The 26211-nt window shown below is 44.2% G+C and overlaps 1 protein-coding gene across 1 annotated transcript in view; it reads right to left on the bottom strand.

Moving 5' to 3' along the window:
* The window catches only part of LOC147888423 (UBP1-associated protein 2C-like), a 36177-nt gene extending 15788 nt beyond the window's left edge, over window positions 1-20389 (bottom strand). The window contains exons 1-4 of the mRNA XM_087392550.1: window positions 20270-20389; window positions 20004-20164; window positions 19104-19224; window positions 18704-18847 (exon numbers count right to left, since the gene is read on the bottom strand). Coding sequence (XP_087248676.1) covers window positions 18704-18847; window positions 19104-19224; window positions 20004-20146 — 408 coding nt within the window. The 5' untranslated portion in view covers window positions 20147-20164; window positions 20270-20389. The remainder of the gene's footprint in view (window positions 1-18703; window positions 18848-19103; window positions 19225-20003; window positions 20165-20269) is intronic.
* Between the last annotated feature and the right edge of the window lie 5822 nt (window positions 20390-26211).

Raw genomic sequence — 26211 nt, 5'->3', positions numbered from 1 at the left:
ACGGACATCTCGGGGCACCCTATGGTCAACCCAATGCTGCTCCCTCGAGGGGGTCCACCTCGAAGAGTCCACCTAAAGCCTCCTGCCAATCCGTGTGGTGTAGGAAAAAAAGGACATCTCATCTGTCTGCTCGGCAAGGCCACCCCTAGAGGGCCAAAACCACTCTTCCACATCCCACTGGACCTCTCTCGAGGGTCTGCCCTCCCACAGCCAAAGGCGCCATCTGGGGGCATCCTGCTCTAAAATACAATGTGCCACTCCTTCCCCAAACATCCCACCACTCTGATCATCTGTCAGTGAATCCCATCAAGGCTCCCATCCATCTCAGGGTCCCTCTCAGTGAGCGGATGAAGTAGGTCTCCAAGTCCTACACGGTAGAAGCTGGGGTGCGTGCTGCCTCGCTGCAACATCATCCTCAAAGGAACACCACTTCGAGAAAACTGCCCCAACCAAATAATGTCCCTCCAAGTGCGAAGTCCCTCCCACTAGAACTCAGGAATAGCTAGGTCGATCTCTCTCATCCGTTACCCTGCCCCTCGCAAATGCACACTACGGCACCAAGCCTCGCCTCTCCCTCCATGGGTAATCTGCTCCATCTGCCAAAAGACCCAACCGAACCATGTCCCATTGTGCCCAACCAAGGTACGTCCGTTGTCCAAGCATACGCCCCTCTTGATCTCGGATCTCTGGGTGCCACATAAGGGACTGACGCTCAAACTCCTCTCTGCATCTGGGCGGAGCACGAATGAGACCCCCTGCTAGTCTCTGCCAAACCTTGTGAAGGCTCTGCATCAAGGGGGAACCCTTCCTTGTAAGGGAGGCCTCTAAGAAGATCCACCTGTGTGAAGGCTGCCACTGTCCTCCGTTGCGTGGGGTCTTCCTGAGAAGCCCTCTCTGTAAGAGGAGCTTCCAAGGCTCTGCACCTAGGGTGAGGCCGCGAACAACCAACTTGCCCAGAAGGGCTCTACTCTGCATCTCCGGATCAATGACACCCAAGCCTCCTAGTGCCTGTGGCATGATCATCGTCTCCCAAGCGACCTGAGCTCTAGTATTCCGCGTGCCATCCGATCTTGCCTAAAGGAAGTTTCAAACCAACCGTCAGAGCTACCCAATGCATCCTCTGTGAAAGCACCGGCAGGAGGCGATATACCAGGCCGTGGCGAGAAGTACCTGGTTTGCCACTAAGGCACGCCCTAATGGAAGAGCTTGACTGAGCTCTAGTAGAGAAGCTTGCACCAAACACACTCAAGGACCGGGGCAATCTGCGGCTCTGCTGTAATATCAATACCAACCTGGCAACCAAGATATCTTGCTGTCTGGCCCCGCGGTATCCATCTGAAGCCAGAGTCACTCCCCCACTCACGGATCTCCTGTGTCTCCTCATTACCCGTGAGCAAACCTATAGACTTTGTCCAGTTGATCCCCCTACCCGAGGCCTCGCAGTAGATAGCCAAGGCTCCCCTGACTCTCTCCAAACTCGTGGTGGTGCCCTCAACATACAAGGCCGTGTCATCTGCAAACTCAAAGTTAAGCAGTTCCTCCTCCTGTCGGATTCAGAGCCTCAACCCTGTGAGGCTCGCCACCTGTTATCTCAAGTAGTAGCCCAAAGCCTCCGCCACGAACAAGAAGAGAAAGGGAGCGAGTGGGCAGCCCTAGCGGACCGAGCGCGAGAGAGGAAAGGCCTCGTCCGTGTGTCCTCCAATAGGCATATGGCTAGAGCTCCTCCCTGCATAAAGCGCTAAAACTCCTCTAGCCCATCTGTCTGAGAAACCCAATCTCCGCATAGTACCCTCTAAAAAAGACCACTCCACCCTATCATAGACCTTCTCAAAATCCAAGAGAAGGACAGACAATGGCTGTGACTCCTCCCTAAACCAATCCACTGCCTCCCAAAAAGTAAAGATGTTGTCCAAGATGCTGCACTCCTAGACAAACCATGTCTATGTTAGATCATTCCTGTCGAGGTTCCCTTCCAGAAGGGGGTCCACAGGACCTCTTGAAGGACGAGGAGATCCAGCAGATCATGGCAGGGATTAGGGAGCAATTAGAGATGACACCGGGTGAGGGTTGGGCTTCGTGGGTGGCCGATGCGATCCACAGAAGCAGTGAGGAGTTACAGGCTCACGTGCTTAGGCGGTGGAGGATGCTTCAGAAGCGTGAGCGGGCTTTGAGGAGGGACCTCGCCTCCATAAAGCAGCTCAGGGAGCGAAACCCAGGTTCTCAGTGGCTTAGCGATAGGTTCGAGAGCGCTCACCTTGAGCTTCAGGACATGGCTGAGTTCTCCTATCACTCTTTCTGGGCCCAGTGGATACAGCAAGGGAACATGATGACGAAGCAATTCTTCCAAACCACTGGGCCCCGATCAACAGGCACACAGTTGCACCGTCTCCGGGATCTGCAGAGCATCATGCACACTGACCTGCAGGAGATATTAGACCTGACCACAGGTTTTTACAGCCAGCTCTTTCAGATGGAGAGGATAACTCCAATTGGTATTGTGGCCCCAAAGGTAGTTTGGGATCACGTTTTGGTAGAAGCCTTGCAAAATTTATGCAGCAGGCTAGAGGAGCCTTCACAGATGAGGAGCTTTGGGAAGCCCTCAAGGCTCTCCCATCCCAAAAGTGTCCTGGCGAGGATGGCTTGACTCCGGCCTTCTTCCGAAACTTCTGGGAGATTATCTCCACCCCTTTCCCACTAGCATGCTAGGAGATTTTCAACACGGGCTCCCTACCTCAGTCCTTGAGCAGGAGGTGGATTTGTTTTATCCTGAAAGAGGGAGATAGGTCAGACATCCGGCAGTGGATTCCGATCACTCTATTTGATACCGCTTACAAGATCCTCGCCAAGGTCTTGAGCTTGTGGTTACAGTCCCATCTTACTGACATCGTCCACGACAATGAAATACTACGGGAAAGCGGTCTGACATCGTGATACCTGCCAAAATTTTGATAGAGCCGTCTCTGTGCAGTGCCGAATCCCCAACGTAGAAACGGTCTAGTCTCTCAAGCAGTCCATCATGTCTCCTCTGTCCAAAAGAGAAGAGGAGGCTTCCAAGTATCCTGTTGAAATCTGGCTCTCACGACGGGTCCTGCCACTGATCATGAAAATGAACTGCTCCCAAGTGCTACGCTGTGTTGCTCGCATCTCAGAGGAGGCACCGCCTTGCTTGTCTTCCCCAAACTCCAGGTTGTTGAAGTCCCCTCCAACAATCCAAGAGTCTACATCCGAAAGACACTCTGTCAACCTCCTCCAAAAGACCGGACAATGCTGTCTGCACGCTAGGGCATACACGTTCAAGATCCCAATCCTGGACTCTCCAGTTCTGACTCCCATCCCATCCAAACTACCCGTCTTGGGATTAGCTCGCCCTGATCGTAGACCTCTGGAGCCAAAGTATGTGAAACTGAGATACAGACCCCTCCGGTCCGTCCTACTGCAGGGGACCACTCCTCCGGACCTCTCCTTGGGAGGAGGTGGTGACGCGGTCTAATGTTTGCTGCTGAGAACATATGCTCATGGATCAAAAGGATGTCCACTGTCCGCCCTACCATTGCCCTCTGCAACTCCTACCGGAGTATCAAGTACTGCGGTTGACTCCGAGCACGATCGTGGAACCTGTGCACGTTCCAACTCACTATGGTCCAACTCATGAGGACGGGGGTGCAAAGAACAAGGCTCTCCTGTGAGTGGGTGCCCGTTCCAGAAAGACTGCCTTATGTGACTTTGTCGGGGGTTTTGAAGGCGAATAGTCTGTGTCTGTGCGACAACGTACTAGGGTGGATCCGCTCAATGCCGATCTTCCGTGCCCACTTCATCATGAAGGAGACTTCCACCTCGAATCGCTCCGCACACTTCTAGAAGGGCCAGTAGTATACATGATCCATTGTTGCCTCAAGCGGCAATCTAATAACTCCTACCACCAAACCACACATCAGCTCCTCTCGCGTGAAGCTCAGCTGAAAATTCACCTCCGTACCATGGGCATACCAAAGATCAAGTCCCCATGCTCCCATCCACTCATCCATCATGCGTGAAATATGGTCTCCCATAATAGCATCAAACACCTCCGGGGTCCACTTCTCCAACCCTGTGGAGGCAAACTGGAAACTCTAAACGGGGTGTGTCTGAGAGCCCACTGCGTTGATCAAACCCCCTTCCGTGGCTGCAGAATCATAAGCATTAACTCCAAAGGTAAAGGATAGGAGTCTGGGATCTCCAAGTAATTCCATGGTCCCAACCTTCATAAGTCCCGCAGTAAGCGCCGAGGCTAGAGGTAGGGGACAACTGACCTAGAGGATGAGCCCCATCCCTCTGGCTCCCTCCCTGAATGGACCTGATGCTGCGGTGAGGGAGCAAAAGGGGACGTCGTCTTACCCTTACTTGCTGGCAGGGGTGTCGAAGCAGGAGAGGGAAGGGAGGCTGAGGAACTTGCTACAGAGGTGGAGAGGGGGACAGCGGGGGCGGGAGGTGTCTCAGTACATTTTCAGTGGTTCGGGATATTAAAATGCCTAACAAGAGGACTGGAAGTCAACGCAGGAAGCATCCCGTGGGTGACCCTGATACTAACACCGATACTGAAGCTATGGGTGATGCTGTAAGGTCAGGAGGAATGGCCATTCTTGACATTGGCCACATTGATGATGATCAGGGTGAAGGAGCTCATTTCGATGATGCTCATGATAATACACAAGGGATCTCAGAAGCCTCCCCTCGTGTGCAAATGCCTCACAGTCAGGGGCAGGTTATAGAAAGCTGTATGGCCCCTATGCTGCAGATATTCAAAGACTTGACTAATGAAATCAGGATGAACAACCAAAGGCTGGACCAGAGATTGCAGAATTTATCTTCAACAATGAATAGAGGGTTTGACCAACTCAAAAGGAGCCAAATCAGGAGGGAAAGAGACCTATGGAGGCTACCCTTGAAACAAGTCCTAATTCTGATGATGAATTTGAGCATGTGACCAAGGCTGAAGGGTTTATGGAGAAGCGCTCACCATAGGTATGATGAGGCTGCATCCAAAGAAAGGACCTTCCACAAGGGACAGCTCAGAAAATTCCAAGCCCTGAAACTAAAGCTTTATACCAGAGATTTAATGAATACAAGAGCCTCCCTGCTGACCTCAGGTCAGTTCTCAGATTCCAGCAATATGTGCAAATTGTGAGACCCTCAAAAACCAAAGGAGGATTACTGTAGGGCAGTGAGGTTAATGATAAGATTACCCTTTCCAAGGGAGACAGGTTCACCCAGTGAATTGGAAGAATGGATCAGTAAATCAGAAGACTATTTTTTACTATATACACCTAGATGAATCCAGGAACATTCCCAAACTCATCCTCTAAAAACACAACATAGTGCAGTTTCAATCTCACGATAGTCACTCATAAGATTGAAAACCATAAACTCCATCACGCATAGCAGGGACAAGCTACTATGACATCCCCACTGACGTCATCTGTTGTGAGGGGGAGAGAGAGAAAGAGAGAGCACACCGACACACAAGCAGGATGGACACAAGAGTGTGGGGATAAGAAGTATGTGTGTGTACCTTCCCTAGCACACAGTCAACCTTTTTATATGAAAGGATAAGGTTACAACACTAAGTACACCGTACTTAGTGTACTTAACAAATATAAGTACTAACTGTACTTACGTGTACTAACTGTACTTGGGTGGCCATAGTGCCTTTACCCCAACAACCTCCCACTTAAAGGCAATATGCCCTCAAGTAAAAATAAATGACGCTCAACCTATACCCATCAACTGTCGGCAATGTGCAAACCGCTCTGCAGGCAAGCCTTTTGTCAACAAATCTGCTGGATTATCATCTGTGTGAATCTTGACAAGCTGAATCAGCTTATCATCTATTACCTCCCTGATGAAGTGATACTTCACATCAATGTGCTTTGTCTTTGCATGAAAGATAGGATTGTGTGCCAACTGAATAGCACTCTGACTGTCACAATGCAACAATGGAATATCACCTGTAATGCCCAAGTCTCCCACTAGCCGAGATAACCATAAGGCCTCCTTGCATGCCTCTGTGGCTGCCATATATTCAGCTTCCGTGGTAGACAAGGCTATGCACTGCTGCATCCTTGACATCCATGACACTGCACCTCCAGTGAATGTATAAACATAACCGGTAGTAGACTTCCGGTTATCTGGATGACCAGCAAAATCTGAATCCACATAACCATAAACCTTTGCATCTCGCTTGCCAAAGCATATGCACAACTCCTGTGTGCCCTTTAGGTATCTCATGATACCTTTCACTGCATTCCAATGCTTCTTGCCTGGATTTGCCATATATCTGCTAACCACTCCCACTGCAAACGTAATATCAGGTCTAGTAGCAACCATGGCATACATGAGACTGCCACAAGCTGAAGCATACGGAATCTTGGCCATTTCAGCCCTATCATCATCTGAGTGTGGGCTGTCCATTGCACTGAGTTTCACATATGGAGGCAATGGAGAACTAAGGGTCTTCCCCCCCTCCATATGAAACATGTGCAATACTTTGCCAATATATTCGGTCTGAGACAAATACAACAAACGCTGTCCCCTGTCTCTCCGTATCCGCATTCCCAGTATGTGATTTGCATCACCAAGGTCCTTCATATCAAAGGCCTCATGCAATCTTTTCTTAAGGTCATCAAGCTCCTCACGAGCTTTACCAGCAATAAGCATGTCATCCACATATAAAATGAGAATGATTAAGCTGCCATTTGCAGCCCTTTTGGTATATAAGCAATGATCGTCATCACTTCTCCTGAAACCTTGGGACTTCATGAAGGTATCAAATTTCTTATACCATTCCCTTGGTGCCTGTTTCAGCCCGTAAAGGCTCTTCTTAAGCTTGCATACAAGTGACTCATTCCCCTTGACTGCAAATCCTTCTGGCTGCTGCATGTAGATCTCCTCATGAAGATCACCGTGAAGAAAGGCGGTTTTCACATCCATTTGGCATAATTCCAAATTCTCACATGCAACCAAAGCAAGTACAATCCTGAGTGTGGTCATCTTAACCACTGGAGAAAAGATCTCATCAAAATCGATGCCATACTCCTGCTTAAAGCCCTTGGCAGCCAACCTGGCTTTATACCTTGGCTTAGCTCCAAGTGTGACTTTATGAGATTGGCATCACTGCCATTCTCCACTCATGGCAATTTGCACAAATTGAACATGTAGATTGGCATTCCACTGATTTTATTGGAAGTAGGATAATGGCACAAGTGCCAATGCACATGTGAGTTTAGGATTCTTAGGACACAGGAGAGACTATGATTACTACATAGGAGGAAAGTTGAATTTTCCTAATCTACCCTATACATTTCAAAGATGAATCTACTCTATACTTGGAGACTGGCATATGAAAGATGAGTATCTTGCCATAATCTACCCTATACATTTTATGGAGACTGTCCATTTCAGACTTCATGGCTAGTTCCCATAGCCTTTTATCATGCATTTGTACGGCTTCCTTGTAACAGGAAGGTTCTCCACAGTCTGTAAGCATAATAAAATCTGCTCCTGGAACAAATCTGTCTGGCGGTTTCATTTGTCGAGTGGACCTTCGGACCCATTGGTCTTGCTGTCCAACTTGCTGCTCACCTAAAACAGGTGGCTGTTCCAGTAAATCAGGCTGCAGAATTATGCCTGGGAGGTCTTCTAAAGGTGGCATGTCCCGTAGTACATCTTCCGCCACTGCGGGCTGTCCATTTGGACCTGCTGCAGCATCATGTATTGGCTGATTACGCTGCTGTTGTGGCTGATTTGCAGCCTGCCTGAATTGTACAGGATGTCCCGAGTCATCAACGTCAACCTCTGTAGCATCAGAAGGCTTATCTACTGCCTTAAACATACATGACTCATCAAATAAGACATCATTGCTGCGAATTAGCTTTTTATTCACAGGATCCCATAGGCGGTAACCCATCTCACCACTGTCACCATATCCAAGAAAAATGCATTTAAGAGACTTAGGATCAAGCTTGCTGCGATCTTCTCTGCATATATGCACATACGCAGTGCAGCCAAAGACCCTCAAGTGCTTATAGGAAGGAGGTTTTCCTATCCAAAGCTCCTCTGGCACTCTGCCATCTAGTCTTTTATTTGGTGACCTATTGATGAGGTGTACTGCTGTTTTTACAGCCTCAGCCCAAAATCCATGAGGTAAAGCAGCATGTGACATCATAGAGCGGGACTTTTCCTGTATGGTTCTATTCATATGCTCTGCAGTGCCATTTTGCGCTAGACTGTAAGGAGCAGTGAGTTCTCTTTTAATACCTCTAGCATCACAAAATGCATTGAATGCATTAGACATATACTCCCCATCGTTATCTGACCGCAAAGCCTTCAGTGTTCTGCCTATTTGGTTCTCAACCATAGCAAGCCATTTCTGGAACACTGAAAAGACATCACTCTTCAATCGAAGAGGATACACCCACACCTTCCTTGTGGAATCATCTATAAATGTGACAAAGTACCGTGCACCTCCAAGTGAAGGACTAGGCATCTCACACACGTCTGTATGCACAAGCTCAAGTTGAGCATCTTTATGTCCTAATCTCCTTTTATGAGGACACTGTAACTGTCTACCATATATGCAGTGCTCACAAAACTTTAAATCAGAAAATTTAAGAGACGGTAAGTAGCCAAGGCGAGCCAATTGCTCCATTCCACTAATGCTCATATGTCCCATCCGGCTATGCCACATAGAAATATTCGGCAGCTCGGTGGCATGAATATCAGCATGATTACATACTTTAGCATGAAGAGCATTTGTTACAGCTGTGGTGAATGTATCCCAACTTTCAAGAAGAGAGATCAAGAGTGCCATACCCTTGGTTTCCTCATCCACCACATACTTTTGATTTGCAAGTTGAGTGACAATTGAATTAAACTCATTGAGATGTGCATCCATGGAGGTCCCTTCCTTCATCTTCAGATTGAAGAACTTGCGCAACCAATATATCTTTGTGGCTACACTTTGCTGCTCATATGTGTCCTGTAGCTTTTTCCACACACCCCAGACTGTTTTTTCACCATCCACATTCCAAACAACACTCTCATGGAGTGACAATTCAATTATGGACTTTGCTGACAGATCAGCTAGTGCCCAAGCATCATCAGATGTGCCAGTGGGCTTCACACCTTTGTGTATAATAGGAGCATGAAACTGCCTGAGAATTAGCACATTCAGGACCACCTTTTTCCACATCGGGTAGTTAGCAGCACCCTGCAACTTTTTAATATTGAGAAGAGAAGATTCCGAGGATGAAGCCATTACAATCAGCAAGAAATATAACCCACACTTGGGTGCCTGACTCCCTGCAAACCAAGTGCACACAGGCACTTGAACTGTGCTCAAAAAGTTTAATTCCTGGAACAACAGGAACTGCACCTGCAAATATTTCTCCCAATTAAACAGAAAATTATAACTGTTTACTGCTTGCTGCAGTATCCGAACAGCAACTGTGTTTGCATCATTAAATGCACTGTTGTACAATCAGCAATACTCTGATATTAAAGCAGCATCTGCCCTGCAATTACAGTGAAAAACAGCAGTGTATTTTGCACTCTGTACTTCTGTACAATGACTGTAATCAGCCCCACAGTTGACACAGAACAGTACCTGACTGTACCAGAAAGTACAGAATCAGTAAATGACTGTTTGACTGTTCAAACCTGTTAACTTCAAGCTTCAAGATACCACTAAAACTGTATAACACAGTTTAGAGTAGGATTTAAGCAAAAGCCCCTTGACTGGAGGCAAAATTCTCAGAATTTTGAGTGCATTTACTGCTTCACTGACCACTGTAAGGCATTTAAATTGCTTCCCCCAGCACTGATATGCATCCAATTGCAAAACCCCCAATTTGACTGGCACATTCAGTGCTCAAGTCTACAATGTAGTACTCAATGCAGCTTCTACTGTCCCGTGGATCAACAAATGCATACGAATCCTGCAAGAATCAACTCCAAATAGGAGGATAAACGCAATGCGTGCGTATACAAGCCAATACTTGGCACTGGCTACAAAAGCCCCTTGATTCTGCAATTCAATGTTGAGGATTTCCTCACACACTAGGCATAGACAGTTATCTGTTTCCCCCAGTACCAGTAATGCTCACGATGAGCTCGAAGGATGCACCTGTACCTATAACACTGTCGGAGCAGTTGAAGAAATTCTGGCGAGAGCTCGTAGGCTTGGCGGGCTGGCTTGGATGTGCGTTGGAGGAGTCGCCTATGTGGCGACTTGTCGGACCGCTGGTGGCGTCACCTATGCCACAACTTGGCGACCCGTTGAAGGCGTCGCATGTATGGGCAACGCTGGGCCTTGAAGGCGTCGCTTATGTGGCGCTGCTGCTGGCGACGCCGCTGTTGGCGTCGTTGTTGGCGTCGCTGCTGGCGTCGCCTCTGTTGGCGTCACCTATGCTGGCGTCGCCGGTAGCGATGTTGCTGGCGTCGCTGGTAGCATTGCTACTGGCGACGGCTGGCCTCGATGGCTGATGGCGCTGGCAGCGCTGAATGCTGCCGACCCTGCTGAAAGCAGCAAATCGATGCTGCTGCTAACATCGAAGTGCAGTAGATCAGGCTGCTGCTGGCGCTATTGCTGGACGAATGGAAGAAAGGTAGGCAGGCTCTGATACCACTTGTGGTGAGGGAGAGAGTGAGAAAGAGAGAGCACACCAACACACGAGCAGGATGGACACAAGAGTGTGGGGATAAGAAGTATGTGTGTGTACCTCCCCTAGCACACAGTCAACCTTTTTATATGAAAGGATAAGGTTACAACACTAAGTACACCGTACTTAGTGTACTTAACAAATAAAAGTACTAACTGTACTTAAGTGTACTAACTGTACTTGGGTGGCCATAGTGCCTTTACCCCAACAGTCATCAACACCCAACAGTGGGTGTAGACCATAGTATAAAAATATGCTCTCACACATACAAATCCACACACCCACACCCATTTATACAAAGTCTTTGTACCGAGTTTCTGTCGGCACTCCGGAGATGAAGGGCAAACTCAGCCATGACGAAGGCTAGCACTAAAGGAGAAGGCTAATCAAAAAGTAGTCCAAATCTCTTCATTCAAGCTACAACTACAACAAAAAGTAGTCCAAATCTCTTCATTCATTTTAGTCTCTCCCAAACAAGCATCTAAATCTAGTTGATAGGGCAACGCACCATTTAAGATAGAAAGAATTATCGCAATACCAGCAAGCCGCAACTTGGTATATATATTTTTTACTATATCCTAAATAAGATTTGAAAGCATTTGCACCAGGATGGTGTGGTGATTGATACCTAGGAGGGATTCAAAAGAGAGATGTTTCAAACTTTTATTTCTCCTCTAGCCAGAGATCAATATATTGGCAAATGGTATGATTTGAAATTAGCCAGTTTTGGAAACTTGCTCTATTCGTCCATGGACCACATCCTAGTATTGCCTCAGATGTGGCAACTCAAAGTAAGCCATGCAGTTGGCTGAGTTATATGAATCAAATTACAATCTAAGGGAGAGGACCTTATTGGCCATATCCTTAGTCAAAGATGGTCCTACTGATGCAAACAAGCAGGCACCCACAGTGCATTTACTCTTGATTTGAGTCATTAAAGATGCCTGTAAAGAGGTCTACAGGTCAAGCTAGTAAGCAGACAATGGGTATCCTTGATCCCATCTCAAAGAAGGAAGCAATTGATGATCAGACTGTAGTTTCTGAACCCAATGATCCTCATGTTGGCAATGTTCAAGGGGATTTGGCAGCAACTCCTCAAGTACAAACATCCCTTAACCAAGAGCAGGTCATAAAGAATTGTATGGACCCAATGCTACAGATATTCAAGGAGCTAACTAATGAGATTAAGACCAATAATCAGAGGATTGACCAAAGGATGCAGAACATGTCTGCCACTTTTAATAAAAGGTTGGACCAGTTCAAGAGAAGCCAAATTTATGATGGGAAGAGACCTGTGGATCCCCAAATTGATGGAGACTCAGGTTCAGATGATGATGATGATCATCCTATGAAGGTAAGCACATCACTTTGATGGGTCACCAATCTCCTAAATTGTCCTTAATATCTGCAAGAAGAATGACCAGAGACCTCAAAAGTGTTTGTGGAGTCTATGCGACCAAGTCTTAAGAAGGTAATGGGTTGTTAGTGGAGGATAAAGACATGCAGTCCCTATTACAGCAATACTCTGATGTATTTGCTGATCTTCCTAACCATCTCCCTCCCATGAGAGATCTGGATCATGCAATTATGTTGGAGCCACGATCTAAGCCAATCAACAAAGCTCCATATAGACTTTGTAGAGCTGAAAGGGAAGAGGTGGCAAGGCAAATAAAGGAACTCCTTGACAAGGAATTTATTGCACACAGTCAGTCACCCTTTGCCTCTCCTATGTTATTGGTCAAGAAGAAGGATGGCTCATTTAGAATGTGTATTGATTACAGGGATTTGAACAAAATGACAGTTAAGAATAGGTTTCCTATCCCTAGAATTGATGATCTACTGGATGAGCTTAGAGGGGCAAAGTACTTCACAAAGATTGACTTAAGGTCATGCTATCATCAAATAAGGATGAAGGAGGGAGATGAACATAAAACTGCCTTCAGGACAGAACGTGGGCTTTATCAATTCAAAGTGATGGCATTTGGTCTAACCAATGCACCTGCAACTTTCCAGGCCCTAATGAACAAGGTATTGCAGCCTTTCCTCTATAAATTTGTGTTGGTATTCTTTGATGATATATTGATCTACAGCAAATCAAAAGAAGAGCATTTATTGCACGTCCAGCAAGTATTGGAAGTATTGAGGACACACCAGTTGTATGCCAAATCAAGTAAATACACTTTCATGGCTTAAGAAGTGGAATATTTGGGCCATATTGTCAGCAGTACTGGCATTAAGGTGGATCCCAGCAAGGTGAAGTGTGTAAAGGATTGGCCTATACCTCAGAATTTCACCCAGCTGAGAGGGTTCCTTGGTCTAGCATCATTTTATAGAAGGTTTATAAGGCATTTTGCCAAATTGGCAGCTCCTCTCACTGATCTCCTAAAAAAGAATGCTTTCCAATGGTCTGACAGTGCCAATAAGAGCTTTGAAGCATTAAAGGAGGCATTAACTTCAGCGCCTATCTTGGTATGTCGTGATTTCTCTCAACCTTTTATAATTGAGGCTGATGCTAGTGGAAGGGGCATTGGAGCTGTCCTAAAGTAGAGTCATGGAGTTATTGCCTTTGAAAGTCGGAAATTGGATGACAAGGAGTCAAGTTTCCACATTTATGACCAAGAGATGTTGGCAATACTTCATGCAATCAAAAAGTGGCACCACTACATTTATGGCAGCCATTTCAAGGTCAAGACTAATCATAAGACTCTCAGATATTTTCTATCTCAGTCTTCTCTATCACCCAAGCAAAGGAGATGGCTATCCATTGTGCAAAACTATGACTTTGACATAGATTACAAGATGGGCAAAGAAAATATTGTGGCAGATTCTCTTTCCAGGATATGGGCTTGTACTTTATCATCTATTACTGAGGTTTATAAAGATTGGATCCATGGCATTCAAGAAGAGTATCTCAATGATCCTCAAGCAACTGCTATGTTCCAAGACTTGCAAGATCCTGACTGTCAGCAATATCTCAATTTCAAGTTGCACAATGGGCTCTTGTGGTATAATGATAGAATATTTCTTACTGAAAATTCCTCCTATAAGCTGCTAATCTTACAGGAATTTCACTCATCTCCTATGGCTGGGCATATAGGCCTCAACAAGACATATGATAAGGTAAAACAGAGTTTTTACTGGAAGGGACTTTGGAAGGATGTTCTTGCTTATGTTCAAAGCTGTAAGCCCTGTCAATAAAACAGGGAGTTGAATTTGAGGCCAGCTGGTCTACTACAACCTCTACCTATACCTCAAGGTAAATGGAGTCTGGACACATATCAGCATGGACTTTATTACAGGCCTACTAGTGACCTCTAAGGGTTGGAACAGTATCTTTGTGGTTGTTGATAGACTTACCAAAGCTGCCCACTTCATTCCTACTAAGACCCAATTTACAGCTTCCAAGGTGGCTAAGCAATTCATGGAGAATGTGTTTAAATTACATGGACTCCCTCAAAAAATTATGAGTGATCGTGATGCTAAGTTCATGGGGCATTTTTGGCAAGAGCTTTTCAGTTCTATGGGAACACTTCTTACCCCAAGTACAGCAGATCACCCTCAAACTGATGGGCAAACAGAGAGGGTTAACCGCTGATTGGAAGAGTATCTAAGACATTTTTGCTTTGATACCCAAGCATCGTGGGATCAATGGTTGCATCTAGCTGAATTTTGTTATAATACCACCAAGCATACTTCAATAGGTATGAGCCCTTTTGAAGCCATGTTTGGCTGTAAAGCTCATGTCCCATCAACCATTATTGATCAAGCATTGACAAGCCAGCAAGCCAAGGATGATTTGGCTCACATGACTGCTCTATTACAGCAATGTAAAGATAATATGGTAAGGGCCCAAGCAAGGATGAAGGATTATGCTGATGAGCATAGGAGAGAGCTTCATTTTGAAGAAGGGGATTATGTATTTCTCAGATTACATAAGTCTACGCATGCCTCCTTGGAAGGTAATACCAATGTTAAACTTGCTCATAGGTATTATGGACCTTACAAGGTTTTGAGGAAAGTTGGGGAAGTGGCTTATGAGTTGGAGCTTCCACCATCCTCTAGAATACACAAAGTATTCCATGTATCGCTGCTCAAGAAGTATTTGGGACCTAAGGAGCAAGTTATGGAAGAGCTACCTCCCATGGATGAAGAGGGCCAAATTGAGTATATACCTGAGAAGATCCTTGGATTTAGAGATCATGTGTTGAGGAACAAGTCCTACATGGAATATCTTATCAAATGGAGAGGTCTACCTGATGAGGAGTCTTCTTGGCAGCCATCTACAATTGTGGAGCAATACCCTCAATTGCTTAGCTGAATTCTATGGCCAAAATTGACTCTTTATGAGCAGATTTGATTTTCTCTTGCTATATAGCATATACCTAGATGAATCCAGGAACATTCCCAAACTCATCCTCTAAAAACACAACATAGTGCAGTTTCAATCTCATGATAGTCACTCACAAGGTTGAAAACCATAAACTCCATCATGCATAGCAGGGACTAGCTACTATGACATCCCCACTAACGTCATCAGCGCCCAACAGTGGGTGTAGACCATAGTATAAAAATATGCTCTCACACATACAAATCCACACACCCACACATACTTGAGCATCCATTTATACAAAGTCTTCGTACTGAGTTTCTGTCGGCACTCCGGAGGTGAAGGGCAGACTCAGCCATGATGAAGGCTAGCACTAAAGGAGAAGGCTAATCAAAAGGTAGTCCAAAATCTCTTCATTCAAGCTACAACTGCTTGTGAAGTCTAAACATTTTCATTTTAGTCTCTCCCCAACGAGCATCTAAATCTAAATCTAGCTGATAGGGCAACGCACCTTTTAAGATAGAAAGAATTATCACAATACCAGCAGGCCGCAACTTGGACGAAAACTTCACAAGGTGAAATTTGCATGTCTGCTAATACGGCAAAAGCATATACCTAGATAAATCCAGGAACATTCCCAAACTCATCTTTTAAAAACACAACATAGTGCAGTTTCAATCTCATGATAGTCACTCACAAGGTTGAAAACCATAAACTCCATCATGCATAGCAGGGACTAGCTACTATGACATCCCCACTGACGTCATCAGCGCCCAACAGTGGGTGTAGACCATAGTATAAAAATATGCTCTCACACATACAAATCCACACACCCACACGTACTTGAGCATCCATTTATACAAAGTCTTGCTATATAGCACATATGGACATGCTGCAGCCAGCATTCACTATCCTTTCTCAGATCAGCATGTCTTTCACTGGATTATATGATCAGATCTGTTATATTGGACAGCATAGCTCTTCCACCCAATTGCTTGATTTCTTGGGAATATAATATGATCCATTTACAGATCAGCATGCCTACAGGGAGTTATTTGACTGAGAAACTTCATTGTCAGTTGATATGACCAGAATGGAGCTGTTCAGGTTTACAAGGAGCATTGTATGTCCAGGTTACAGCCTTTTCAAATTTGAGGACAAATTTCTATTTGAGGAGGGAGGATTGTAACAGAGGGTTACTTTTTACTTAGGCTAAAAGTTAGTAGAAAGGCCTTTATTGGCTTGTAAGTGTTTTCTTCTTTTTTAGGGGATACCATAAGTTGCCACGTGGCATCCTAGGAGGTAATCCCATAAGCAATACTGCTTTGTACTACCCTGGGCCATACCTATATAAGGGCTCTAGTTGTACTTGGCAAGACAATTCATGACTTGTACTTCATTACTGAAATAGAACTTACAGCAAGAGTTCAATACTCAGCTGAATTCTAAAAAGGATCGATTTCCTCCTGTCCTTGTGCAGCCCCTCACAAGTCTCTGTTGCAGGTCCAGCCCATGACCTTCTACCCCTACCCTTTTCCTAAAACATAAGGTACTGCTCTATTCTACCTTCCTGCATATTCTACCGAATTTGGGTGTGTTTACTATCAGCAAGGAGCAGTCCTGTTGCAAGATGGCTACGCAAGTGAAGGAGCTATTGGATAGAGATTTTTTACTCACAGCCAGTCCCCCTTTGCCTCACTTGTCCTTTTGGTGAATAAAAAGGATGGTTCTTACAGGATGTGCATTGATTATGGGGACCTCAACAAAATGACCATAAAGAACAGATATCCTATACCTAGGGTTGATGATCTCCTAGATGAATTGAAGGGAGCTAAGTTCTTCATTAAGATAGACCTCAGATCTGGGTATCATCGAATTCGGTAGAAAGAGAAGGATGAACCGAAGACGGCCTTCAGAACTGAAAGGGGATTGTATCCATTTAGGATGATGGCATTTGGCCTCACCACTTTCCAGGCCCTCGTTAACAAAATTTTGCAGCCTTACCTCTACAAGTTTGCTTTGGTATTCTTTGATGATATTCTGATCTACAGCAAGAGTAAAGGAGGACCATGTCTCACATGTGAAGCAAATTTTGGAGGTATTAAGAGCTCACTAACACTTTGCCAAGCCAAGTAAGTGTACCTTCATGGCAAATAAGGTAGAGTAGTTGGGATACATGGTGGGCAGCAATGGAATTAGGGTGGATCCCAACAAAGTGAAATACATTGTGGAATGGGCACAACCAGCAAATGTTACTCAGTTGAGGGATTTTGCTGGCCTTCCTCCTTTTATAGGAGATTCATTAGGCACTTTGCCAAGATTACTGCTCCTCTCACTGACATGCTAAAGAAAGGCTTCAGGATTCATAATGTATTCCATGTATCCCTTTTGAAGGGGACCACAGATCAGGTCATGGAGAAGCTGCATCCCATGGATGAGGAAGGCCATATTCAGTACATACCTGAGAGGATCATTGGATTTAGAGACCACATCATCAGAACAAGTCATACGTGGAATACTACATCAAGTGGAGGAGCCTTCCGGAAGAATGAATCCTCTTGGCAGCCCTCATTTATAGTGGAGCCGTATCTACTCAGGTGACACAGAATTTGGGGGGTGTTTGACCAGCAATGTTGATACACGGTTATGATCCCTTCCCATTTACTCTTTTCACTGTGTTCCACTTCTGTTACAGTGACTCTTCAGAATTTGAGGAGAAATTCTTTTTGGGTGAGCAGGACTGTAATAAAAGTGGTGGCCTTTTTATTAGCCTTGTACTTTGTACTTGAGGGTCGAGATTGATACCACATGGCAGTGTGGGCTTACCATCCCATAAATAAAGTTATAATTTGGCCTGCCCTAGTTCTTATAAGAGGCATGCCCCCCCCCCCCATTTGTACTAAACTTGATTTCCATACTGTAATAATGCCAAAATGGAATTCTACCAGGGCTTCTCAGCTCAAGCTGAATTCTAAGATGGAATTAACCATTTTCTGTCCTTTTGCAGCCCCTCACAGACCCATTGTAAGTCCAGCCTCTGACTTACTCTCTCATCCTCTCTTTCGCAGTTCTAAAAGGTACTTCTATGTTCACTTCAGCATTGTACTTTCTGCAATGTACATTCCAGCAAGTGTATTTCTGTTACTAAGTAATGGATCTAGCCTATTTTCTAATCCAAGCTATTCATAACTGTTCTAAAGGTGACTAGGCTAGCCTAGAGCTGTCATTTGAGCTAAACAGGCTGAAAAATAGCTTTAGTTAGTAGCAACCCTGTTTCACCATGTGTCACTCTAATCTACCAACTCAAAACTGGCATGTACAGTACACCCTACACCCTCCAAAAAAGGACTGTAATGACAACGATAACACAATCAATTGTTAGTATGACGCACACCAAAGGTGGCTGCATGTCTCATGCACGTAGGTTAAAACCACCCTCATGGTACCTATTCTTTGCTTGGAAACTATTCTCAAGTCTTTCTATATTACTCAAATAGTCTTCAGGGAGAAGTCCAATCTCATATAACTTACTTTAACCTTGTCGTTGTAAAAATGGAGGAAATTTCAAATGGTTAACACTGCCAAAATAAATTAATAAACGTGCTACAGAACTTCTCTCATCAAGAGACAATTTCAGGCTGTTCTAAGAAAATTTCCAACAAAAATGATAGGGTTTACTTACATCAATGCTCTTGCTTGGCTCTTTCAAAGCTCTCTGAGCCGAATCCATGTGCTTGAAAGTAATGAAACCAAACCCTCTAGATTTCCCAGTTGCCTTATCAACAATTACAGCTCCCTCTTCTATTTCACCATATTGAGCAAAGGCCTGGAAATTGAGTTGCATTACAATTTTCAATACCTCAGATAAACAACTTGCAAACACACATAACAAGACTTTACCCTTCGTGATACCAGGCCAGAAACGGACAATTCATTTCATTCAAGCCCAAAGCACCATAACGACTGCATCCTTGTGACAGCATCCTCAGCTATAAATAAACTAACTAGACAACGCAGGCTAAGATGTGAGGGTAGCATGACAAACTCAGCTCAAACAACAAACCAACCATCCAAGCACTCACATCACGCAGAGCCTGTGAAGAAGTCTCCCAAGCCAGCCCACGCACAAACAGCTTCCGATGAGCAGGATCCTTGCTTGCAACATCCCTAATTTCCTCTGCAACCGTAGGGTATTGAGACCCTCTGCACGATCCCCACACACAAGCATTCACAGTCAATCCAATCATGACTATAAAACACACGCAAGTCTGCTTCAGAATAAGAAGCAGGAATCCATTGGCCACCATCAACTAATGCCACCGTCAGCCTGTCACGCATAATATATTGTAGACCAGTTATAAATTTTACGGTATGAAACTCATTCGAAGGAGGCCAATAGATCTTCACCTAGTCTATTGAGATGCAAACCTCAACAGGAGAGGATAAGAGATATAAACAGCTTATCCTAATTCCCTCCCCAAATTCAAGCAGCATGTAGAAACGTAAAACCATATAAGAAATGCCAAAACTCTAGGCAAACATATATTGCTCTAGAAATAGGTGTTACAGATCTCAAACTAAAGGGAATACCTGATCGGTAGACATGAAAATTAGCACTATGCATAATCAACAGATGGAAAGGAAAAGAAACAAAATACGAGAAATCAATCGGCACAATCAATAAACTGACAACACTGCCAACTACGACTGGAAACTTCCCGTCGGCCTCCAGGCCAGAGCGTTCCAAGAGTAAAACACTAAATGAATGCACACGTCAAGCACATGTGAAGCCTCCGCATTCTCACACACACGCATGTGTCGCACAACTTCAGAACGGAATCCTACACCAAAGGCCGAGTCAGCGACTTCAAAAAACTGTAAAGGCCAAAAACCAGGCAAAAGCCGTCTGGACTGCTAGCAGCAGCTGAGCTTCCGGAAGCGCAAAAGGCAGGAGGAACAAAAGTCATAAAACGAGAACTTACGCATCAATGAGGAGCGAGATGAGCTGATCTTTGTTAAGAGGCTCCAAAAGCTTTCTGAGCTCATCGTGAGACAAGGGGAAGCCAGAGCCATTACTGTCGTCTTCAAGCTTACGCTTCTTGCTTTCTTCGAGGGGGTAATCCATTGTGAAGCTCTGCAAAACCTAATCGACAAATGGAGGGGATGATGCCCAAGCTCCGGAACCCTAATTCACACAAGCTTCAAAGTTCAAACTTTTGTTGCCCATGTTTGAGTACATATGGCCTACCTCAACAAAATGTAGGTGGGTAAGATGTACGAGTTCTTAGAGGTCGTCCCACAGCACTAGCTTTGTTAACTTAGCGAGTTCCACCTCCACAGCTTTGGCCTAGTGGTCTCATATTCAAATCTTGCGATGTCCTAGCATGTGTGTGAGTGTATTACTAGAGCTGTTCCCCCGTGCCCACCTATCTAGGGCGGGTGCCCCTCATAGGACCACGGCGAGTGGGTGTGTTAAAGAACCCAAAAAAAACTAGATCCGCCGTAGGTAGACATTGAGTATTAACTTTTTTTTGTGAATTCAGTTATAATTTAATTACAGTAAGCTTGAAAGAAAGTTAAGATAAAGATTGTTTGTTTGTACGATAGTCCGATTCCACAATAGACCAAAGAACGAAAGATTTCTCCAAAAATAATGTACTATATAGCAATGAATTATGGAAGATCAATGTAGGTCATTTAAAAAATAGAGTTATTGAAAAGTAGCCGAAATTGCTGATATCTAGTCAATGTATTTGTAAAAGATGTGTAACGGTGTAACAAAAATGTAGGTTCGATTCAAGCTTTCCCAAAAATGCATTCAAATAAGTTTCCTCCGCTTTAAGTAGTAATACTTCCTCAGGCATGCTGGGTTTCCTTTTATGTTATTGTATCCTCTAGAGGTTGATGTTGTTCATAGGCGTAGAATTTGCAAGCGCTCCAAGATATTTGCCTCCTTTTTGCTTGCAGTCGACGCTATTATGTCCATCTTGAAGTGGCTTTCAAATGGTGCGTACCTGCATACATCATCGATTATTTTAGTCGGCGGGTTAGTCTTGTGCTGTTGTAGTCGTTTTACGGCGTTTGTAGTTTGTCCAATGTATTTCTTTCCGTTGTCAAGACAAGTGATGCAGTAGATAAAATTCATTACCGAAGTGTCGTTTTCGTTTTTGCCACTTTGGTACATCTCTGCAAGGTTTGTGGATACAATGGAGAGAAGTGTTAGTTTAATCTCATGTTGTTATGAAAGCAATTTTATAGACAATTATGTAAACTCTACTTTACCTTCTGTTTTGATCTTTGTTGGTGCTGGAAAGATTGTTTCCGCCTTTCTTCAGTGAACTTGGGGTCTACCTTGTATGCCACTTTCTCAATAGTTTTTGGCCACTGACCTGCCTCTATATCGTATACGTCTTTGAATTGCTCAAGTATGGTATCCACCTCTTGCTTGTCCAATTGGGAGAGCTCTTCGATGTGACGTTGAATGCAAAGTATAGCATTATCATGCAATAAGTTGATATTCCTTTGGCATATTTATCAAGGAGCGTCTACGCCATGGAACGAGTCATCTCTTCGTTGGCTGATTCATTTCCATGTGAGAGTTTCTGTATAATGTGCTTAATTAGCCCATCTGCGAGGTTGTTTGACCCTCTTGGTTTATCTAGCAAGATCCGGGTCACTCTTGTCATTAGTGGATGATGTTCTTCGTGAGAATTGAATCCGTAGATGTATTCTGCCAGCAGTATCCCTGCTATGTTAGCTCTTCACATTTGTTTGTCGTTGAAGAATATCTTTGTTTCTTTTTTTTGTGTCTTGGAGGCACGTTCCTGTTCATCTATCTTTTGTACTGCCTTTCTTTTAGATTGTTGGAAGAGCTGCAAAGTAGTGAAGGTTAAATTTGTTGAATATCGTCGAGGCATGTTTAGTTTGTTGTAGCAAAGTGGAATTTTTAAAGCATATCGCTTTACCTCTTTTGCGCTAGCCCTAACTTTGACGTCACCTTTTTTTGGGGGGGGCTGCTTGATCTGTGAAAACAAGGAATGTCATATAAGTTATTTTTTTATTTTATTCTTAGCAAATTGCTAGTGGAAATGTAAGAGTGGATATTATTGTCTTTTAAAAGAAACTGCTCATGTATTCAGGTGGTGTGATGTATGGCATCGCTAAAAAGTCAATCGATTTTATGCCATGCAAGATCCGAAGATTCTGACAAGTAGTCACTCGAGAGAGCATGACATACATTAGTCCTAGAGCAAACGACTGTCGTATCATGATTATTGCCTTCCCTTGTAGTGTTGCGCCTTGTGATTTGTGGCCAGTCATGGCGTATGCAAGCGTGATTGGGAATGTGGTTTTGTGGTACCACATTCCATTCAAGACCCTTCGAGTGTGCTTTGAGCGTCTAAGGATTATACGCTCTCTTGTCGAGGAGAGGATAGCATGTATCTTTATCAATGTGGATGTTGCTTCGTCCCACTCCAGTCTTTGAATAGTTCTTGTTGCTCCATTGGTCGCCCCGATCATCAAGTTGATGTTCTCTGTTAGCATGATTTTTGCCCCGATTACCACATGAGGAACTTCTTGGAAATCTGGGTCCATGATCCAGTCTTGTAGTTCATCAATGTTGGTGGCATTTGACACGACTTGGACTGGAATGATGTCGGAGCCTGTGAATCGTGATGTCAATATTGCGTCATTAAATCAATGTAGATCCTATCTGTGAGTGCATAGAATAGTCGTGTCTGTGTCCATGAATGTTGCTACCTCCTCTTCTATGATTATGAAACCACTGAGGTATCATTCGATCTGCTCTTCTGTTGGTGGTGTTGTGCGAATGATGTTTAAGAATGTATTGAAATTTGGATCTTCCAAGTGCCGTATGGAGGCGTGCATGTAGTGAAATCTTCCCATGCTCCAAAAGGGCGAATTACTGATGTGGCATTTTCAGCAATAATCATTTGCAGCAACCCTACATTTGCATACTAGTGGCAGTGGTTGCATGTCGCCGAAAAGAATCACCTTCTTAGACTAATATGGGTCTAGCGTGCTGTTCTTGCAAACCTCACATAGTTGTCGAACCACCACATTCATCATTTGGGACATCATCATAGATATCTCATTGATCATGATTGTGTCTACTGCAAGTCAAGTAGAGTAGCGTTCATCAGAATTGGCAAGTGCACTATGAAACATATCGTTCTTCTTCTGAAGGGTGAATTGATGATGGACTGTTGTTGCTAGGCGGCTCAAGAGTAGTGTTGCAACACCAATTGTCGCTGACAGAACTATGGATTTTTTTTGTAGAACGTGATTGTATGTAATGTACTTGATCATGAATGTCTTACTTGAGCCTGGTGTTCCGCAAACAATGTGCAGCCCTCCTTCTGTCTCGAAGATGTTTTTGTAGATAGCACTTTGATCTTCTGTCAGCGTACTATCTCCCATGCCTTTGAATTCATCTAGTAGTTGCAGAATCCTAATTCGTCGGCTCCTCTCGAGTGTGTTGTCACTCCCATCCTCGTAAATGATTAGAGAAGTATCATCCATAGCTCGCATAGGGCTCTTTTGCAAGATCATGTTGGTAATTTGTTGTCTTGTCTCATTGACAAGCATATGAATCTTACAGTAATTTGAGATGAGTGTATCGATGTCTTGCTCTGTTTGGATAATCCCATGCATGTGACATTCCAAAAAGTACAACCTTGTCTGATTGGATGTCAAGAGCAATTCGTTCTCATTCCTAAAGGGAATCTTCTTTAGCAACTCATTGAAGAAGAAGCCCTCAAAGGGTGGGATGGTAATCGGTGAAGCGTACAAGTTGTGTGCTGGGATATACGTAGTTCTCGAATAAATCCTTCATCGTTGCATGAGTTCTCTCATGCCTTCATTTCTTTTGGGGTGTGAAGGATTTCCAATACTGTTGAAATGTGAGGTGCTCTAGTACTGTCGGGTGCGCGCAGTAAGTGTCAATTGGATACATTATTTTGCGACACAATAGTTTCGCAAGTATCTTTGACGAAGCTTCGGAGGGGAGGAGTCAATCCAATACATAGCTTTGCTACGATGGATTGTTGGTACTTGCAAGCATGCCAATGTTGCCTCGGTTAGTGACGTCGGCTTTGGTAAGATGTATGCAGAGATCATCTTTAGCTTCAATGGATCTAGCATGTCAAGGCCCAGTCGCTTTGCGTCCTCGAGATTCTGGTTTAATCTACCTACCGGTTTTGTTTTCATAGCATACTTCAACCAGATAGTACGACAGACCGGTATTTGTGATTCTTTGAATATTCATATGTCCTTGCCATAGTAACAGTACTGCAGCATGATATGGGACGACATTTCGATGCTTTTGTTTTGGGTGGAAATACAACCATCGATGTGTCTTTGGATCTACTAATGGCTTTGTGCTTGGATGGTCATTAAATGGAAATCCATACTTGCACTTGCCTGAAATCTGCGGTTCACGCTTGCAAGAATTGCTGCAATAATGTATCTGCTTTCTTTGCACCAACCTTCATAGTTTCATCATGGAGCCATAGCATAATGTGTGCGTGAGAAGTGATCCATGATTTTGGATTTCATACCTAATCAAGTAATGATTGACTCTTCCCAGCAAGCCGTTGCTGCTAAAAATGTATTGGTGCAAGAAATGTTGCAACCTGAGGTGGAAAATCATGGCACACTTGACAGGGCGATCTCTCCAAGTGACCTCTGGGTTGTACTGCTTTACAAGTTGCTCGAGATTGTCGAACTCTAGCCATCGTGTGTCAATAACCTCATCAGCCCGTTAATGTCAAGAATATATGCGGTACACCCTACTGATCCACCATTGCCATTAGATCCTCCAGGTTTCTTCAATGCCAGGAGGGAGAGCCTGGGATTATTGCTGGGATCTTGAATTTGATCATGTCTCTTATCAACTCCTCAGTTGTTGCATTTGGTCTTTCACAATGCTTTTGATCGATGTCTCTTTGAAGGATAGTTGTTTGTGTCCCGTTTGCTACACCAAATGCTTGATGGAGTTGATACATTAGCAAGAGATATGGCTTGTACAATGTGAATAGCGAGAGGAATGTAGACACCCTCATTTTTAAATACTCTTGGAAGAAAAGACATCCATCGTGCCAACCATGGTTGAAAGGGAAAAGAAATGGAAAGAGGGCACTCTCGATCGTCAGCTCCTCACCTTCAATCATTCCGTTTCTTGTGGGCGACAACCGCTTGCTCCCTTGGATTTTCTTCTGTATGTACGAGGATCGACCCAACCTCTCTAGTTGCAGGCTTGGAGAACTGTAATTTATTGGGAACTTGGTCAATGCGTTCCAATATAGACAAGTAGTTGCTTTCATGTGCAGCACCCATCGCCTTGAATGGAGAATTGGCAGAGCGTTTTTCTAGTGTTGTTGGGATAGCATCTGACAAGACGACACTGATCCCTAGTCTTGGATGAGGTCTTTCCAGCATTGTCTTGTATTGCTTTAACAACGGGTTTGACGCGAGATTCAAAGAGAGGATGTCTCTAGTGGCCGTCAAGAAATGTTCAGTGTTTTGACAGAATTGCTCTTGTTGATTCCAGCAAATGAGAGGATTATCTAACAAATATCTTGATGTCGATTGCCCTACTACCAATGACTGCATCACTTTGGTGATATTTATACTGATATCTAATAGCGATAGCATCTGCATGTGGAAGACATTTGTGCGAAGGATGCCTTGTATATATTCGACCTCATATGGAACTGAGTATAGCTTTTGAAAAGGCTGAGAGACGTACCCCTTGCAAAACATTTGTGATGCCAGGTCACCATGTGCTTTCTCTGCATGCACATGAATTAGGATATTGGAGAAGCAATAAGGAGGGACTATGTTTGATTCCAGCGCATTCTAGAATTGTGAAAGTTTGTGACTTCTGCGAGTCCAAAGCTCACACTTTCCACATGAAGCACAAAATTGGAGCTTTTTAATTCGTTGAGAGCAATCATTATTCCAGTTTGCCAGTGTTTGATCTAGAAAGAGCCAGTTTCTTGTCGATGGCTGTAGTTTATGTTTTTTCATTTCAAACGTTCTTCGTACAGCAAGGTGATGCCTCTCGATAATCGATCGCCTCATGTTTGAGGCACTTTATGTGTAGCTATCCTATCGGCAGGTGCAAGCATAGAAGTTAAATTTTTTGGATTTGTTAAACTAATCAGT

The sequence above is a fragment of the Dipteris shenzhenensis genome, chromosome 21 (assembly GCF_047967505.1).
Source record: "Dipteris shenzhenensis isolate YYH24624 ecotype China chromosome 21, Dip_SZ_1.0, whole genome shotgun sequence".
Lineage (NCBI taxonomy): Eukaryota > Viridiplantae > Streptophyta > Polypodiopsida > Gleicheniales > Dipteridaceae > Dipteris > Dipteris shenzhenensis.
Note: the sequence above shows the minus strand (reverse complement) of the source record. Positions and strands in the feature narration are given on the sequence as shown.